This window comes from Lithobates pipiens, unplaced genomic scaffold (assembly GCF_037356315.1).
Source record: "Lithobates pipiens isolate NorthernLeopardFrog02 unplaced genomic scaffold, aLitPip1_a1.2 Scaffold_16, whole genome shotgun sequence".
NCBI lineage: Eukaryota > Metazoa > Chordata > Amphibia > Anura > Ranidae > Lithobates > Lithobates pipiens.
The window spans coordinates 152,767,704-152,788,347 of NW_027507748.1; the positions used below are offsets into that span (position 1 = coordinate 152,767,704).

The 20,644-nt window shown below is 37.7% G+C and overlaps 1 protein-coding gene across 9 annotated transcripts in view; it reads right to left on the reverse strand.

The window, feature by feature from the left end:
* Positions 1-20,644, reverse strand: part of ELN (elastin) — a 117,646-nt gene that overhangs the window by 82,388 nt on the left and 14,614 nt on the right. For all 9 annotated transcript variants that reach the window (XM_077480648.1, XM_077480649.1, XM_077480645.1 and 6 more), the window contains exons 2-3: positions 4,049-4,120; positions 3,545-3,601 (exon numbers count right to left, since the gene is read on the reverse strand). In XM_077480648.1, the coding sequence (XP_077336774.1) occupies positions 3,545-3,601; positions 4,049-4,120 (129 nt within the window). The remainder of the gene's footprint in view (positions 1-3,544; positions 3,602-4,048; positions 4,121-20,644) is intronic.

Genomic DNA, 20,644 nt, shown 5'->3' on the forward strand with positions numbered 1-20,644 from the left:
TAAAGTGGAACTACGGCCTCCCGTTAAAAAATAAATGTGCTGCAACACTTAATTATTAACCCCCCTGACGGTATTCCCGAGTCTGACTCGGGGTGGATTTTTCATACCAAAAGCGGTATCCCCGAGTCAGACTCGGGACAGCGTCGCTGGATCCAGGAGGAGGTTTACTTACCTTCTCCTTCGGATCCAGCGTTGTATCCCCGCTGTACGAGCGAGCCGTGTCTCGCTCGATGCATTACATCGCCGATCTCCGTGCCCTGCGAGCGTTGCGACGCACGGGCACGGAGATCGGCGCCAAATTCAAAAAGTGAAACAAACAGTAAACATACAGTATAATGTAATCTTACAGATTACATTGCTGTATGTAAATATTTCACATCCCCGTTGTCCCTAGTGGTCTGCCCAGTGTCCTGCATGCAGTTTTATATAATAAAAACTGTTCTTTATGCCTGGAAACTGGAGATTGCCCACAGCAACCAAAACTGTCCCTTTACATCAAAAATGATTTTAGACCAGCTAGAAAACAGCGATAATAAATTAGAATCACTCGCAGAATTGAGCGATAGCGATTTGTGGGGAGATCCGTCATCAAATACTGAAAAGTAATGACAGTGACAATTCTGCAACTGAGCAAATTTCAGTGTTTTTGATTTGATTACATGATTGAATATTTTTTATTATTGTTATATTATTATTTGGTACAATTATTTATAATTATTTATTATATTATAATTTATGATTTAATTTTTCAAACTTTATCATACCCGGGATGTCTGCTAGACTCTGGTTTGGACAGATTTAAGAGAGTTATTCCTAAGAATTGCAGGACTACAATATAAAACGCCAAATTTTCATGCAAAATAATGGTACCGCTTTTAGCACCTAAAATCCGAAATAATCATACCGCCAGGGAGGTTAATACACCTAATGCAGTTTTCTTGTGACAGTGTGGCAACAATGCAGCACTGCTCATGAATTCAGAATCGAGTTGCCATTCTCCTTAAGACTATGGTTGCCTGCACTAGAATGGGATGCAAAATTGTTGTGGGGCCATGGCTAACAACATGGTCACTGTAGATTAACAAGCCTGTAGCTTATTCATCAGCACCTGGCCACACCTAGTCCTGTCCACTGCTTTTTGTGATGACAGCGCTGCCTCTGTTACTGAGACCTTCCCACTGTGAGCTGCAATGTCTGGGAAGGGGAAAGTGTGAGACACAAACCAATGAGGATTTGGTTGAGTCAGGGAAGGTAAATTACTTTTGGTTTGGTTTTGTAAAGATTGAGCATCTCATAGTAGCTGTATTTGGTACTTTTTTTTTAGAATGCGATGAATTGTACTTTAAGCTGCCACATGCCAACTGAAAGCTAAAATCAATAAAAAACAATTCAAGGTCCAAATATAATATAATTGTAATTAAATATAATCAAATAGGGAAAGTCACTGGGAAAATATATATTTCACATACTTATTTCATGATTGATTAATCTAGGGGTTGTAGTCAAAACTAGGGGCTTTTACTGGAGTGTGCAACTGAACGTAAAAGCTCAAAAGGAATGTAATTTAATTTGTTTGACAATGTGTAATCAATAATTTGGGCAATAGATCAGAGACTGTGCAGGGTCATCAAGTTTGCAGAGCTGAAAGCAAGGGCAAGGATACTTTTTTCGCAGCTACAAAAGACACAAATGGCACAAACGGTACATAAAAGACCCTGTATACTAGATGTGGGTCAGAGGGGTTTTGGAACCCCCCTTCATGCGCACACACACACCATCACGTAGACCTAGACATGGCTGACTTCTATCTTACTGTCAACTAATTCATAATGAGTAAGTGCTTTTATTTGGCCAGTAGTTGGATGAAGGCAGAAATTGGTCTTAAACTCTTTCCACCACTGACTACAAGCAGTGTATAGTATTGTCACCTATGTTTTTCTAGGCAATCATGTAGCACTGTAGAGTTTGATGAATCATATGTATATGCCCATTCCAATTAAATCTTTGGACAGGTAAAACTGTAAGCACATATCGGTTTTTCTATTTTTTTTAATCCACTAATGCATTTCTTTTTTTCTTTTTGCATAATGATTTTATTAAGGATTTGAAGAAACATTACAGAAAAGAACAGCAAAAAAGAAGATGTTTCCAATCACAGCACATTATGTAGTCACATACATAGAATAGAAAGCAATGTGTGTTACAAGGCACAAATTCTAGCCAATATTCATGAAATGAAAATTACAAAAACCTCTCCATGCATAACCACTCTTGTTGATGGCAAACTACCTATCTAGAAACCCGTCAGAACTAACCGAGAATGCAGGGCCTTTAAAAGTACTGGTAATCTGATTGTTCAGCAGGTAATGAAAAGCATGGGAGTAGGAGCCGACCATTCAAGTCAACCCCCAGCCCCCCAGCCTTCATGTATTAAGACTAAGTTAGAGGGAGACTAAGGAAAGAAAGAGAATGGGGGGAGGTGAACACAAAAGATAATGAAAGGAGAGGGGGTGGGAGAATCACCAACTACCCTCTCCATCTAATTCTGGTAACTATATACGTTGTAGTGGGCCCACAACACCCTCAGATTTCAACACCACAAATAATATTGTACCATAAGAACAGATCAGGTGCTATCCTGTAGTAGTTTGTGATACAACTGAGAATTTTGATACTTGATCCAAGCCTCCCATGTATTCAAATGTGTTTTTACTTTAACAATTGAGGTAAAGTTGTGGGCACAGAGAGTTGGAAAAGTTACTGGTTTGGTCCCTGCTCCTAATCTGTGACAACAAGATATTTGTAAGTGTGGTTAAAGGTTTAAAACCCAACTACAAATAGAACAAAAAAGATAGAGCAAAAAAAGAGTTAAAGGCTCTCTAGTGCCATGTGGGCTCCTACTGGGGAGAATTTTAGGACAGAAAGTGATAAAAAAATCTCTCCAAATATGCAATAAACCAAATTTATAGTAGAGCAAGGGAGGGTTAGAACTTGTTTTCATAGCTGTTTCTGCCTTCCTGTCCATATATCCCACAACCCCATTTATTGTAGAGACATCACAAACACAGAAATCAAGAAAAAATCACCCCAATGAGGTCAAGGAGAGAAAAAAATCCTGAAGAAATTCCCGATTGTCTCCACAACTAATGAAACTTGCCTGGAGTTAAGCTTTAAGCTAGGCAATCACTCTTATTACAAATGCTTGGTTTTTTATAGGTTTGTGTAATGTATCATTCTGTATAAAAAAAATTCTAAGAGACTAAGGTCCCTTTGGGGGTTTGCATCTGCAACCATTTTTAATTGTATTGGGAAAACCTTGCCAAGCTCTTCGTTCATTGCCCAGCTGTCTGTACAGAAGAGGACAACGTTCTTCTGCACAATATGAGCTTCATATACTTGCCTATATAGGATGCTATGACGGATGCTGAAGGAAGACAAAAAGACTATGTGCTGTTATCATAGGTTTATTCTATTCCATTAAACTCTCATGATAGCTGCAGGTGATTATATATGTTAGTATGATTTATTGGATAAAAATACTAACCTGCTCCTTGTCCTCCAACTCCTCCTGGTCCTAATCCTCCTGTTCCAATTCCAGCTCCTGATTTTGAAAGAAAAAAGGATAAAAATGTCAAAATTAGGTCTAATGTATTGCCAAACTGTGCATTATAAAGCATTGATAGACAGATAGATATACAACACAGTCTTCATAACACCAATATTAATAGGTTTGTAAGAACATTTTTCTTTACTAAGAGATAAAACAGATGTATTACACTTTCCCCATAACACATGCTATAAAGCCTTCAGGAAAAAATCAATTTTAATATTTTTCTGTGCTTGTTGTATATAAAAAAAATGCCAGGCCATGTTCTGTCACACAAAATATTGTAATACACTGCAGCCTTCCGAAAATAGCTGTTGCCAAATCAAGGGTAAATGTCCCAATGCAGTTCACACGTCACTTTATGGCAATTTTAAACACATTGAAGACAATATTGTGACACTACAGTGTTCTATTATAGGTTGAAGTATTTCAGTTTGTTACCTGGATATGCCCCAGCACCTCCTGCTGGATAATATTGACCGCCTACACCAGCTACTCCTGCACCAGGAACACCTGTGGATATAAAGATAGACTTCTATAATTCCATAAAACTTAAAACATATTGTTATATGCAGTCCAGATGATCAAATACAGCTTAATTTTATGTATTACCTGTTATCCCTTTAATATATATCTATATCTATATATCTATATCTATATCTATCTATCTATCTATATATATCTATATCTATATCTATATCTATATATATATATATATATATAAAGAGAGAGAGAGAGAGAGAGAGAGATAGAGATATATAGATATATATTATAAAATTATATCGTTCTCCAAATCATGAAGTTTGTGGTTGGTAATTCTATAACACAATACAAAATTTTCAGGGTTAAGGATACTATTGGGATATAAAAATAATAATTTTTTTTGCCTTGGTTTGTTACACATTCTGCAAAGCATTCTCTGAAATATGATCCTGCTGAGTAGCTAACCTCTGGTGTTCAGAATGCAGCAGGGCAGCTGCTCAGTGGTGTCTACTATAGTGATTTCCAGCATAGTATAGTATATATATATAGTTACATTGGTACAAAAATGCTATACCTGGAAGTCTTCTTTAATTGTGTCCAAACTCTACCATGAATATATTATTTTAGTCTTGAACCCCTCCTGAAACATAGCAGGGCACCTTCTGTTATGTGAGGATGACCGGAGGCTCATATCTGTATATCTGTGTAGGCAGGTGCAATTTGGCTTCCATCCAGCAGGTGGCGCTGTGCCACTGTACAGATGGAGAGAAGTCTTACGAGGAAAATTGTTCCTTTGGAGACTGTAGTTGTCAGGGAGGTTGCAGCTGTCTGATTGGTGGCTGCAACTTCTGATGACCACTGGCGGGCCATCTTGGTGTGGAACTCTATAAGGTGTCTGCTCCATTTGGGTATGGTAGGTGAGGGACAAAGACCCTGCTTGTCACAGGTGGAGGTGCCTGATAGAGTAGGGTCAATGCAGGGACATCTCTTGTTCACAGTGGACATTACAGTATCAGGACCAGTGAAGTGGGGTTCTCTTGAGCAGCATAAAGTGTTATTTCAGTATACTGCAGTTTGCCAACCCTCCAGTGGAAAAAGGGCTAAAACTGGTGCTACTGCCACCTTGCAATACTGTGCCATTAATAAGTGTTATATTATCAACTATATGAACACCATTTGTTACTTGAGTACTAGCACCTAGAGAAACTGTCCACAGAGAAACTGTCTGTATTCACCTTTTACTAACTTTATTACAGTATACAAAATACAATTTGAAATCCAGGACTATGTGTGTGATCTTTCACAGGTTGGGTACCTCTGTCCTAGACCCTTGCTACATCTGCAGTGTGAGCTCTAAAACATTGCTATCTCGGACTGCTACTCTCAGGAAACTGAGAGTAAGAATTGGTGATGTTGCTACTGCACTGTTCACTGTTCCCTTTGCTGGAAGCTCTGACATGAGAAAGCAAACCCTCTACGAAGTTGTTTGCCACCAAACTAAAACACAGTGAAGGACAAGGCATGGCAAGCTAGTAATGGGGAAACATCAGCTGCAGCGGGGCCACAGGCAATACTAGTGGCTGGTCCTTTGTCCTCTGCCTGTCTTTTTTTGGTTTAGAGCTTCAAGATTTCAGTTCCCCTTTAAAAGAAATGGGGTATAAATGTTGGAGTACCATTTAATGAATGATGCATGAAGGTACCTTTACAATTACCCATCATAGGCACAAAACTTAAAGAGCAACCAATAAAGAAACCTATAAAGACATCATGTAAATAAACATATGTTATATATGTTTTTCTCAACTTTGAAAAATTGATTTACCATATGTGCAGATAATTAATACAGTTTAAGCAGAGTCAACGCTAGCCAAGCAGTGGATGTGGTCAGAGTAACAGCACACATCCCCAACTCTAGAGATTATTTGCTTTGTAACTCTGCTCATGCTTTGTAGGCCTTTGTATTCACTTTTGTTTGTTTTCCTTTCATGGATGCTGCGAAGTTTTGCATGCTTATTTAATTAGTATTTGACATGGCTAATCAAGCTGTTTCTGATATAACATCATGCGCAATCTTCCTGTCAGTTGAGTTCTCTTCTATTGTTTATGATGTAATGGCACAATGATTGTAAAAAGAGAATGTGGGTGGTAGAAGTGGGATGAAGCAGGACTAAAGCAGGGGTGGCAAACTTAATTTTATTGTGGGCCAAATCAGCATTATGGTTGCACTCAAAGGGCCAATTGTATCTGTAAGACTAGATGTTCAGAGCAATTTAATTAATTGTTTTGTTCCCATGTTCCTTAAGTACCCTATGGGGAAGATTTACTAAAACTAAAGCTGTGCAAGATTCTGTGTGCACCAGTTTTAGTAAATAAAATCTCCCCCTTGACTCTCATAAATGTCCCCCTTTGACTTTCATAAATGTCCCACTTTGATGAAAATGCATGAGTGACTCCAGGGTCATCATTAAACCACACAACAACACAACAAGTTAAGGCGCAAACATCACATAATAGTATGCCCAAAGGGGAGGCTGTCTGTATAAAACGATGGTTTCTCCCCTCATAATTAAACCACCAGACTGTCATGTTCCCACTATACAGTGGTACCTTGGTTAATAACTAATGCAGTTAACGAGTGTTTTGAAAGATGAGTAACTTTTTAACAAAAATTCTGACTCGGTTTGCGAGTGTTGTAGAATTCAAACTAATATGGTGTGCACTACCGCATTTGGCCAGAGGTGTGGGGGTGCTGGTGACACTCGAAACGGTTCGGAGCCGTTCGGAAATACTCAGAATCACTTGGAAATACTCGGAAACACTTGGAAATACTACGTTACCGAGTGTTTCCGAGCCTTTCCGGGGGTCTCTGAGTTCAGCCGAGCTGTCTCCGATTTCTAAGACTCTCCGGCGCCCCCCCACCTCTGGCCACATGCGGTATTGCACGCAATAGAAGTTGATGCAGAACAAATTATCTTCATTTCTACTGAATTCTATGGAGAAACTCGCTTTGATATGTGAGTGCTTTGGATTGCAAGCATTCTCCTGGAACGGATTATGCTCGTAATCGAAGGTTCCACTGTATATCATTCAGACTCTTCTCACACTAATCATTTTTAGTTCTCATATACAAGTCATATCACCTTTACTTTAAAATGCTATCTTCCTATCCTGTTTTAACTGTAATATCTATCTATAAGTATTGTATAGTAGCTAATAATCACATGTATATGGGCAGTAAATACCCCCGACTAACCAATCCTCTTTGTGGAAATATTCTTCCTTTTATGAGGGTTCTATCTCCCTTGTCTCTCTGTACATTCCCTGTGCAAGTCAAATCACTTTCTTAGTTGCCTTACTGTTTGAACAATTCCTGTTGTTTTCCCTTGGATAATCTGGTACTAGAAACATCTACCAGTTCCTCTTCTCCAAGGACAGCCAGGAGCACACTTTAGTGACAATAGTTATAGCTGTAGAATATTTCGGCATAGATACATGGTCAATTTAGGTATTAGGATCATTCGTAGGTGGTGATACATATGTATCTGCAAGTATTCATTCACTTGTTTAACACGTACAAATGTTGTAAATTTTCCCTTTTGGAAGATTTCCCCTCACCTCCTGCTCTGATGACGAAGCTAAAATGTTGAATTACTCATCACTTTCTGACAAATAGAAAGTGTGAATCTACCCATTGGGAACAGAGGCAGCTATAAAAAAAATGGACAAATGTTCTGATCTTCTCTTATTCTGGCAAAGCCTAGAAAAATTCATTTTGACTATTCATGCATTTTTAATGGAGAGCATATCTGTAATCCTATACAAGCACACTATACTCACAAATTTCAGTTTGGGGTTGATTTACTAAAGGCAAATAGACTGTGCATGTTGCAAAGTGCAGTTGCACTCTGAAAGAACACTTGCTCCAGAGCTTAGTAAATGTGCAGAAGCTCTGCTCACTTCCCTCATCCAATCACGTGCAAGCAAAAAAGCATTTTTTTACATTTTCCTTGCACATGATTGGGTATTCTTTGCAAAATGAAGCTTTGCCTCATTTACTAAGCTCTGGAGTACCTGCACTTTGCAAAGTGCACTGTCTATTTGCCTCTAGTAAATCAACCGCTTTATGTTCATGGTGGGAAACAAATCCCTTGAGCACCTTAACCTATGGCGTATACCTATTTGTGCACAGGACACTCTTTATAGAGACATATCTTGATGCAGTATAAAAGATTGCCTTTTTGCTCCAAACTTTTAGTATTGACAAAATGTCCTAAAAAAAATTGCTTCTTCAACATTTTCTACATATGGTTTTATGATATCAGAGCAGATCTCGAATGCAGAAGTTTGCTGCAGGTTATTTCACGTATAGTAGGATTATTGGTGAATTGTTCGCCCAGTGTAAGGGATTTAAATAGATATAATCCATATGTTACTCTACCAAGAAACAGATACAGTTAATATTCAGGAAGGTTTTGGTAAGTGTTTAGTAGACTGATTTGTGTGGTAACAAAAAAAAGAAAATTACAGTGCAAATAAGGTAAAGCTGAACTTTAGGCTGATATAAAAGACACCAATTAATGCATATCTGTATTCATTCAAACATCTCTAGAAATTGTTTTTTTTTAATGCAAGCAGTGTAAAGCCTGGTACACATTAAAGCCCCATACACACTATCCGATTTTCTGCAGATTTTTTCCTTCAGGTTTACCAAAACCATATAATATGAGGTCAAACCTTAGGAATTTTAATTTGTATGCAATCAGGCAGGCCCTTGCACTACATGGTTTTGGTAAATCTGAAGACAAAAATCAGCAGAAAATCTCATAGTGTGTATGGGGCTTAAGAGTTTTTTTCCGTTCAACCCAGCGGGTTGAACTAAAAAACCTGTCAGCTCCGGTCAGAGCCGCTGTACTAATGATCAGATGTTAGTAAATCTATCTCCCCCACTGAGCTGTTGTGTTCTAACAGGGGGAAGGCCCACCTGCCAGAACACTCCGATCGGCACTCTCTGCCATTAGCTGGGAACAGTGATCGGGACCCGGTTGGCTGCTGGTTTTCCAACATGCTTGTCTGACTGGCTGCCTTACACAGGCCAAATGTCGGCTGTTTTTTATTGAATGGGCCAATGTCATCCGGCATTTAACCCATGTGTACTGGGCTTTAGTACCTGATTTTGACCTGGTATCAGCCTCTTGTAGTTCCTGTTCAGCAGGACTGAAGTGCGAAAGTAAAAAGTTAGACAATGAGCCAATCAGTTCATTTGCTGACAAGAGACATACCGATTGGGGGAAAGAGCAAAGGGACAGAGTGATAAATTCATTACTGTGCATCTTATTTTACTGTGCAATATCAGGCCTGGGTTGGATTGATCCAGGACAACCTAGCCTCTAAATTAAATAGGGTGAATAAATAGGGTTTATGATACTGCCTATCAGACTGAGGGCATCTAGCAGCATAAAGTAATTACTCCAGAGGAAGTATATGTATTGATGATACATTTTGTAGCAAAAATCTGATTTTATTTATGCTTTTATTCATTTTTTTAAACTTATGTTTGGTTAGAGTTATGCATTAATTAAAAGTACAACATAATCAATTTACTCCGTTGTCCGTAAATGATGGTGAACCACAATGGTCATCAATTTGAAGCCTCTTGAAACCATAACACCAAAAATAAATGAACCATACCTCTGCTATCTGCATCTCTTTCTTTTTACTGAGAGAAGCTCTAAAATGTTTCTCTTGCCTAAGAAATACATTCCTTTGGAGCAGCATACAGATAACTTGGAAGTGTGTGATTAGTGGCTGAGTAAATCTAGCTCTGTCTTGATCCTTAAGTATGAATGATTACTGGTCCACTTCCACAGCATTTTCTGTTCCCAGGATTTTGGAAGTCTGTCCAGGCTTTCTCTTGCATAACTGCATGCTAAAGCTGTACAGTTTTATCTGGCAGTACTCTAGTTAAAAAATACCTTTACTTAGATGGGCCTCTTGGCAATGTAGTAGTTAATGCAAGAATGCCTGGCAGGTTGCTGTGCACTAACGGGGTTAAAACAAATAACCACAACCCCACATGAGAGGTGTGTGTTTGATTACTAGCGCCCTGGAGGAATTAAGAATTCCAGAATTGTTGATCTCAGCTTGAGAGGAATTTGAAGCACACAGTATCTGATACACTAGTGCCAGATCTCAGCGTACGAGTGCCGGCCGTGGGGGAGCACTGCAACAATACTAGCCTAAGGGCAGTTTAGTAAACAGAATGCAGCAGGGGATCTTTATAAGTGTAGTCAGTTGGTTCATTGAAATGGCTGGCATGGATGGCAACTTTTAGTTTTTCTGCAATGCCTAAAAAAATATCCAAGTAACTCAAAAGCGTCTGCCACTAAGAAAGGGTGAATGGTGATTTGCAAATTTTGGAACTGCTTACTTGTACAACAGTGCAAGATGTATGAATGCCTAGCTGAGGGTCCACATAGAAGTTCAAGTTTAAACTTTTTTTTTTTTTTGATAGAGTAGGAAATAGTTAGAACCCCTGCCAAATTTTGTTTTTGGTCAGCTGTGTCCAGTTGGGCAGATTTCACTTCCCAAGAGCAAATCTCTCAAAAGTGAGGGGGATGCCATCTTAGATATTAATCACTGCAACAAGTGTCTTCACTGGAAGATTCCTCTGTTCATGTTTTGGTAAATAATCAAAATTTTGAATTTGCTTCACTTTTAGAGAGCGAGAGAGAGAGAGAGAGGGGGAGAGAGAGAGAGAGAGAGAGAGAGAGACATTAAAGAGGAGTTTCCATTGAAAAAAATAAAAGTCAGCAGCTACAAATACTGTAACTTTTTTTATCCCACTGTAGTACAAGCAGGCACAGCCTACATTAAGGTGGAAATGCTGCTTTGAATTCATGAGCAGTGCAGCATCATTGTGACGCCATGCATTAGATGGTCGCCACTGGCAGGCTCTATTTGTGGTTCTTTGTGGGGAACTAAGAGAAAACTGTAAGTGCTGCAGCACATATTATAGTCCAGTGTGGCAAATCACCTGGACACCCTGCTATAAAGTGACAATTAAATTATTACTTTGAGTACATACATACATAGTAACAAAGGGAGAAGGAAGATACAAAAATATATCCAAAAATACAATGCCAGGAAATTTCCAGTAGAGTATTCAATTTTCAGCATAATGGTTGATCCTTTCCAGAGCTGAGGACGATTGTTGTAGTTATAGGAATTTACTATCAATTTTACAACAGGTAATGATTACATATAGACCCCAGTTTGATGGCCTCTCATTGGAGCCTATAGTACCCTGCCAATTGATTTCCTCATAGTTTTATAAGTCTTAATTTTTGTAAGGTAAATATCCAATCACAATGCTTACAAACATTATATAATGTTTGTCAAAGGATTGCCTATAAGACATACTGTAACTTAAAAAGTCAGAGTTTTAAGAGTTTTAAAGAATCACATTAATATTTAACTTTAGTTGCCACACAACCAAATGGGTTTTAATAGTATTATGGCTGCTATTGCCTGATGTCACAAGTCAACTCCATCATGAAATATATAAGATTTACAGGGGACAGCATTGGGTCCCCCCCCCCCCCCCCCTGTAATCAAGTTAAGCTGCGGTCTCAAGGGCAGCTGTCCAGGGTTCTGACAATTTACAGATTAGGGAACACAGCTGTTGTATTCCTTTAATACAAGAACTAGTGATTTAATGTACCAACCAAGGTCATTTAAATCTCCGTTCCAATAAGACAAACAGTTCCATGCCTGTGACTGGTGCAATAAAGGAAATCTATAGAACATGCTGTCAAATACATCACTCAACAGGGCATTGTACATCTGTCTAAAAAAGCCATGCTGTTTTTTATCAGCATAACAATTATGTAAGCTTCCTATGGATGTAATCTGTGTGGAATGTCCATTGGACATTTTAGCATGACTTACTTTTCTGAATTTATGACTTTTCTGAATTTATGACTTTTCTGAATTTATAACTTAAAAAAAAATATCTGTCCAAATGAATCCATTCCTTGTACATATCATGAGGCTTGTCTATCTGGTATGTATTTCACTTATAATTTCTAAGACAGAGATCAGGGATAGTAATATTACCAGTGGCACCATGTGTATTTTCATTTTGATTTTTATTCAAGTTGCTAACAAAAACACAGACTTGCATTGACAACATCTGAAAAGAGAGACATGGTTGGGGATTTACTAAAACTGGTGCAGCTGTGCATGGTAGCCAATCAGCTTCTAACTTCAGCTTTTTCAATTAAGCTTTGGCAATAAAACCTGGAAGTTCATTGGTTTCTATGCACAGTAGCACTAGATTTTGCTCTGGTTTTAGTAAGTAACCCCCATGGAGCTCCTAAAATTACAAGATTATAAATAACTGTAAATGAGTATGCTTCAGATCATTTTTGTCACTAGTTTAAAGGTTTTGTTGGGTGAAAATAAGGAATGAGTGAGTATTTATGCTATTTCATTTTTCAATATGCTGTTTATTGCGTAACGTGCATGTGTGAGCTTAGGGAGAGTCTGGGAAAAAAACAGGAAAGTTCCCTTTTTGCCCAAGAATTTAGAGCCTTGTGTTCCAATGTGCAGATGCAAAAAAATGCTTATTTTATCCACAGAAACCAATAATTTACCCCCTTTCAATTTGTAGCCTGACCTGACAGCATGAGTGGAGAAGCTGATTGGCTGCCATTGGTAAACAGTCACTTATCTCAGTTCGTTTCAGTCATGAATCCCATTATGACACCAGATATGGTCAGACATGTTAAATGATGGGATTGTAAATTTGCACCAAGCTTCCTAATGTTATCCAGTGTGAGCACACAGATAAGCCCAGCACTGTTTAAGGTTCAAGGTTTAGGAAGGATATTGTTTCTGTGATAGAGATATTGACAATTAAAAGTGCTTATTTTGACCCATTCTTGGAAATTTGACAGCGCATGCTGATATTCTTTTTCTTACGGAGAGCAAGGGTTTTAGATTTGCAGCAGTTTTATCTGAAAACAGACATACCGCAGTGTCCATTAAATTGAATAAATGCATAGAGGGCAGAGATTATACCGGTAAAGATAGGAAATAAAGCAGATCCTTCTCCTAAGAGACTGACCTTGGCCGGTTTTCCCTATCTGTCATACATAATACTTGCTGAAACTAAAAGCAGGCATTTCTACTTAGAATGAACAGCAGGCAACAGCGTGGACTCCAGGTGATGCCAATTAACCAATCCCCTGTGAAATAATACAGCATATCATTTTCAAAAGAAGTCCTGAGCATTGTACAAATAGCCCATCATGAACATCGAACAAGTGGGAAAGATGCAAATGGGAATTACAGTATTTGTCTTTTTAAAAGGGTAAATTGGATTTAAACAGTATGTCCCAGCAGTTCATATGCCAAAATCTTCATTAGACAGGAACCAGCAGAAGAGCTTTAAATAACACACCCAATTCAGTACAGAGAATAGTCTGTCTGAATTTGCTAAGACTTTTTTATTAACCAATTCCCACTGTTAATTTAGATTATGTGAGGTCACTACTATTATTATAACTTATTTAGAATGTCTGCTCAAACTTATGAATCAGATTAACTTTGGGAAAGCTAACAAAAGGATGTTAGTACCATCCAAGTCTGTTAAGTATGCAACAGTGTATTCCTTATTGGTCAGCTTTTCTTAACACAAATCTGCAAGTACCTGCATCATCCAGTGTACTCAATCTTGTTTTAAACTGGGTGCTATGCATAAAAGATGGACATTTATACAAAATAGTGGGGAATCTGATCATGCTGCAATAAACAGGCATAATGGATGTATTTACCTGAACTTATATTTACACTAGATGGAGCCAATTCACATGAGTAAATGGTGGCTGTAAATCACCAGTTTATCGAGGCAAACTGCTCTTTTCATAAAGGGGTCCTTTTTTTACCTCTGCAGGTTGATATTTATGAGGATCCCCAATGGAAATCCTACTTTTATTTACACTCATAAGGAGATTCAGTGACAGTCACAACCCCTGTAACATCTTTGTACTCATAAAGACATAAAATACTTCCTTAGTAGGGTAGGAATGCCATAGGAGACAGAGAATCTCATCCCATAACCCAATGTGCTCTCTGACAGAAAATAAAAGAAGGACCCAACTAGGTCAGCAGTGTAGAACAGGGATGCAGAGCTGCAACTTACAGTGAGAACCATGGACAAACTTCTTGACACGCCATGCTCTTCCAGGACTTTATACATACAAGGTCTTTTTCTCATTCTGTCTATTATACAGCATTGGTTAATATATGGTAATATTGGTTAATCCACCATATGGCTCACATCTTTGTGACTGGTCAGCTCAAGGAATTTTACTAGCAACTGCATTATGTCTAAGGTCTAAGAAACATAAAAAGCAAGACATGATTCAAATCAATAGGCTGTACTCTAAAAGGCCAAACACTGCAACTGCTATAACACAGTTTTGTGTTGTTGCAATTTTTTGTTGTAGATTTTAATTTAGTTTTTTTTAAAAGAAGCCTTTAAAGATATATGAGGCTCCCATTGTTGGCCTCCTTCTAAAAATGCTACTTGCTTGGGAGTCTCCGGCTTTTACTCTTTAGGTCACTGACAAGTAAGCAGACCGGGAAGATCAGACTGTAGTGAGAACTCTGATGAACTTGGATTAGAATGAAAGATGGGCAGCTATTTTTTTCAGAAGGCCAGTAGTTGCATCTTCCATACTGCCTTAGTATTTCCTTAGGTTTCCTTCATTAAACTGAATTAAGTTTAGTAACACTTTTAAAGAGCAAGTCCAGGCGACAAGTGAAACAAACTAGTGGGCTACCATCCCAGCACACAAACACAACCTGACAGGGTCAATGGGAGAATAAGAGTAGTATATTTCATGAAGCCTTTGCATGTTTAACTTGCTTCCAGCATCACTGAACACATTCAAACTTCTACAGCAGGTTGTTAATGTAGGCTGTGAGAAACATTCTGATATGTTAAAAGCAGAAGGTTGAGTGTCCCGACATCACAGAGATATTTCTTGCTCACCAGAATACAAACAAAGGCTTAGACATTTGTATTACACCAGTGTCTGGATGAAAACTGGAATGTGAGCAGGTAGATTATGCTCCCTGCATATATCTCAATGGCTAATTTTCAATTTTGGTTGAAGTGTACCTTTAATAATCTAAATAAAAAAATTACTTGCTCAGCTATATAATTGTTTGAAGCTATTTATTTTTATATTGGTTAAGAAAGCCATGTAGACTAAACTTGAGTCTATTTACTTTCAAATAATAAATTAGGTTTAAAAAATGCCTCACAATGACTGTCCAAGGAAAATTATTTAATAGAAATGTCTGGCCAGACTTTCTAAATATAGCGTTACTTAACAAGCCTCTTCAGACTGAAGGATTTAAACAAATACTTTAGTCAACTTTTGTGTCCTCATTTAATATGTTCTTTATGCTTTGCTGGTAATGATGGAACACAATGAAACTGAAAGGTTTTAACTAAAACATGTACTACACTGACAAATATATACAAATGGATCTCTACAAATTTCTGCACCATGTCTGCTGAACAAATCAATTTTAATATGTCTGTAAAAGGGCAGTTTAACCATTAAAAATAGAGAGGAATGCATTATATGGTCAAGGTATGTGGACAATCTTCCACATTATTGAGTTCAAATGTTTCCAGTGAAGAGTACTGTTAGCGCTACCACACACAGCACAAATACATTTTAGACAATTGTGTTGCCAAGCTTGTGGCAGCAGTTTGGAAAGTCAGTTTTTAGTTCCAGGATGACTGTGCTACTATGAACAAAGCTAGGTCTGTAAAGACATAGGGGTTGATATACTAAAGGAAAAAAGGTTGATCCCTTTGGAAGAAAATTTTTCCATAGCTTGGAGAATGATGAAAAGCTCTGCTGACTTCCACCATCCAATCATGTGCAAGCAAAAACAAACACAACTTTTTTTCTTACAAGTGATTGGGTATTCTTCGTAAAGTGAGTTTTCACTGCATTCACTAAGCTAAGGAACAATTTCCTTGCAAACCAACCCCAATGGTTTAATTTGTTTGGCATGGAGATATGCAAGTGGCTTGTATACAGCCCTGATCTCAACCCTATTGAATACTTTTGCAAATAATTAAAACATTGATCGTTGGTCTTCTTGACCAATATCAGTATCTGACCTCAAAATCTTATGTATCATTATAAAGCAGTAAAATTGTGGAAGGGATTTGTTAATCACTGAGCAGGCACTGGCTGGGGTCAGTGAAGCTGTGAGTGGAGATTAAGAAATCAGGATGCAAAGGTAGTTAACTGGGTTCATTTGGAAGGTCAGGGAGTTAAGCTAGTCCTGGCTAATACTGAGGATGTAAGTTCATGTTAAATGCCTTTTTAGGTGCTTGGGTTTTACAATTCAGTGGAATATCAGGTAAACAGATCTTGTGGGGTTTGTTTGGCTGTATACAACCCAATGGTCATCATGGTACCAATTGGCAACATAGAATGTGACCAGCTGACAGCCAATGCAACAGATGCAGAAAAAATGGGAATAACGGTAACCCAGGTCCCAAGTGTTCATGTTAAGGGACATAGTAGATCAGACAGACAGGTCGTGTGGCTCAAAGTACAGACGTATAGAAAAGGGAACCAAACCAAAAGATGAAAGAGTCTAAGATATGTTGTATTGCTTGCAAATCAATCCTATAAAAAGATCCAAATTGAATATGAATTTGAATAGACCCAAGGGCTACTGTAATCAGATGGATCAATGGTAAATCTGATATACACTTCTCTAGTAGTAAGTGGCATTGTATTGGACTGGCAATGGCCCAGACGTCAGTAAATCTATGAACACTGGTGTGAAAATTAGAGTAAAAACGTTATTATTATTTTAGGAAGTTAGGTGAAAATCTAGAACTTACAATGCAATCTTTTCTGAAATACTACCAGAGTGAGTTTTGGTGAACCCTAATGACTTTTTAGTTGTCTACAGAGAAAAGATAGATATATTGGAGAAGATTATTAGCCATAATCTGGATGCAAGTAGAATAGAAACATAAACACCGGAAAGAGATTGAGTGAAATGTAGCAAACGTTAATTGAGAATTAGTAGAAGCTCAAGGAAGGTGGCAACAAGAAAAGGAAAGAGGTGATTAAAACAAAGTGATCTTAAATCATGTGTTAATAAAAATATAGGAATAAATGTTAACCAATGGAGTCTCATAAATAAAGTCAATGGAGGCTAATAAAGGCTTACATTAATCATTATTGTAAACCTAAACTTAATGAAAGTTTGGACACCACTGCTAAATGAATAATGAATGGAATTAGAAGTCTACAGCATGTTAAGAAACAAATGCAAAAAGAGAGAGACATGTGTCTGTTTAAAGGGAATGTATATTCTTTTCAATATTACATACACATGGACACTCAAGTCTCAATAAACATCCTGCTTTCATAGGCTATTTTGACCATGTCTGTAAATGCTCAAACTTGAATTGGCAAGCTGTTAATAAATTGAAGGTAACATAATTGAAGATGGCCATATATGTAGTAGAATTGCAACAGATCTGGTAACTAATTGGGTAATGTCAGATGGTCATATACAAATTCAAGTTGAATTCAGTATCAAGCCATTTTGAGTTCAGTTGGAGGAATATGTTCTTCACTTGAAAAGAACATAAAATGGTTTTATGTTGTTTTGAGCTGTTACATTTTTGGTGCATTGGTTAGGTTATTTGGCTCATGGTATTTGTCAAATGTTGATGTAGGCTTTACCTAATGGCCAATAACAGGCTTTGTTCACAGTAATTCTAGTGGCTAACTGTCCAGCCAAAATGGCGTTAGCATTTATTTTTGTTGAGAAAATGAAAAAATCCTTTCAACATAATTGAAACATTTTTTTTAAATATGGGCACTCAACAATTGTTATTGGGATTAACAGTTTTGTGATTTTTTTTTAACATTTCAGCAAAAATGTCAGTACCAGAAAATGTTCAGTCACATCCAAATAATCATCAAGTATAGTCAAATACTGAGTAGTGGAACATGTGTAGGCAATTTGACGAACATTGGCAAATCTTTCCACTTCTTCTGAACTTGAATTTAAAGATTAGTGTCTGTTTTCTGAATGTGTATGAAATGAGGGAAGAAAAACAATGCTGTAATTAAGCTGACCTTGTAAAAATGTACACTAATCAGTTAAGGTTTTCTTAATCCATTGACTAAAATCCCAAATCATTTCCAATATTACAGAAATTATACTTTCAAAATTGTTCCCAAGAAATTGCATAATTAGAGTATAGTGCACTAGAGCATAATATGGGAGTGATTAACTAAATAGTGTAAGAAATGGGATAAGCAAAATTTAAAGCTTACATTTCTCCAACAGATTTTGCAGAAATGTTGCCATTTTGGACACATGCTTTGGAATCAATCTGATTTTGGTGACTTTTAATCCACTGACATAACATTTTGAGTGTTACAGAATCTTCTTTTGACTAACCTTGAATGGACCTTCATTAAAATTATAAAACAATACCACTACAAAGAACACTAAACATCATGTTAGAACTCTTATTTAGGTTTAGTTTATAAATATATATTTCACAATTTTATTACATATTTGTCAGAGAATGTCTTCTCTTCTTGTTATAATGAAATGCCCTGTTACTCTGATCAATGGCATACACATTATATTAGCACCTAAACGTGTTGAAAACATCAGCAGGTCTAATGGTTACAGAAGGTTGAAGTAATTCCAGTTACCATAGCACATTTTCTTGCATGTCCTTTTATGTTGGTATTATGTACAAGGAAAGGAAATGTCTGGAAGTTTTAATGCTGCCACAGACTTGGCAGTCAAAGAAATAAATTAAATTGAAGATACGGACAGAAAGGGATCTAAAAATGTCCTAGAAAGTAGTAATAACAATTATTTCCTTTACACAGTGAAAGTATTAGCTAACTGATAACATGAGTAATGTGTAATAGTTATAAAACCTAGCCAGATGATGATATCAGCCCTAGGACCCATGATACTATTCTGGACATGCCTATAATGACACTCATCTTTATCAAAGAACTATTTTCATGTGCATGCATGTGTAATCAGTTAGCCCATTGAAAAGATTCTTATATCTTATATGGACTCAGTAGTTAAACTATTCCCCTTGGGCCATTGTGAAGGGCCACCAACAGTTGTTAAGAAATGTCATTTATATTACACATTGGTGATTGCCATAACTATGTATAATGGGTCCAAATAGAAAAATCATTAGTCCCTACCCCTCATCTTTTTAATTTCCATAGTGAGGGGGCACAAACTGTTTCTTAGAATTGTAATGTATATTACATATTGGTGATTGCCATAACTATGTGTAATGGGACCCAATAAAAAATGTATTCGACCCTACCCCTCATCTTTCTAATTTTCATCTCAAAAGCAGTTATTTTAATGGTAAAGTATAATAATGGATTTCACAGCAATTGTGCAATTGTAGGGTCCTAAACTAAATATAGGTTCTGTTTATCTGAATGTGTCCGTCCCTTGCTGTTGCTATTGTTTAAATCATTGTATTGCCAGTTCTAGGCCCTGTACTATGGGGGATAAGGCATGCTGAAGATACTTCTTGTGCCAGTTTATTGGGGAGAGAGGGGGAAGGACACCATGTCTACTTCTTCCAATGTACATCAGCTGGTGATGTTGGTGCTCAATTTGTATTATATTGTCCAACAGAAAAACAGATTAGGAGAATGTCATTCAGTGTCTAAGGGCTACATACACTATATTGTAAAAAGTATTGGGATAAAGTATTGGGATACCTGTCTTTACACGCACATGAACTTTTATGGCATCCCAGTCTTAGTATGTAGGGTTCAATATTGAGTTGACCCACCATTTGCAGCTATAATAGCTTAAACTCTTCTGGGAAGGCTGTCAACAAGGTTTAGGAATGTGTCTATGGGAATGTTTAACCATTCTTCCAGAAGCGCATTTGTGAGGTCAGGCACTGATGTTGGACGAGATGGCCTGGCTTGCATTCTCCACTCTAATTCATCCCAAAGGTGTTCTATCGGGTTGAGGTCAGGACTCTGTGCAGGCCAGTCAAGTTCCTCCACCCCAAACTCACTCACCCACACTATATTGCCAAAAGTATTGGACCACCCTCCAAATAATTTGGTGGAGTGGGGATTATGATGTGGGGTTGTTTTTCAGGAGTTGGGCTTGGCCCCTTAGTTCCAGTGAAGGGAACTCTTCAGGCATCAGCATACATTTTGGACAATTTAATGGTTCCAACTTTGTGGGAACAGTTTGGGGATGGCCCCTTCCTGTTCCAACATGACTGCACACCAGTGCATAAAGCAAGGTCCATAAAGACATGGATGAACGAGTTTGGGGTGGAAGATAGCTGCAAAGGGTGGGCCAACTCAATATTGAACCCTATGGACTAAGACTGGTATGCCATTAAAGTTTATGATCATGTGCTGGTAAAGGCAGGCATCCCAATACTTTTGACAATTTAGT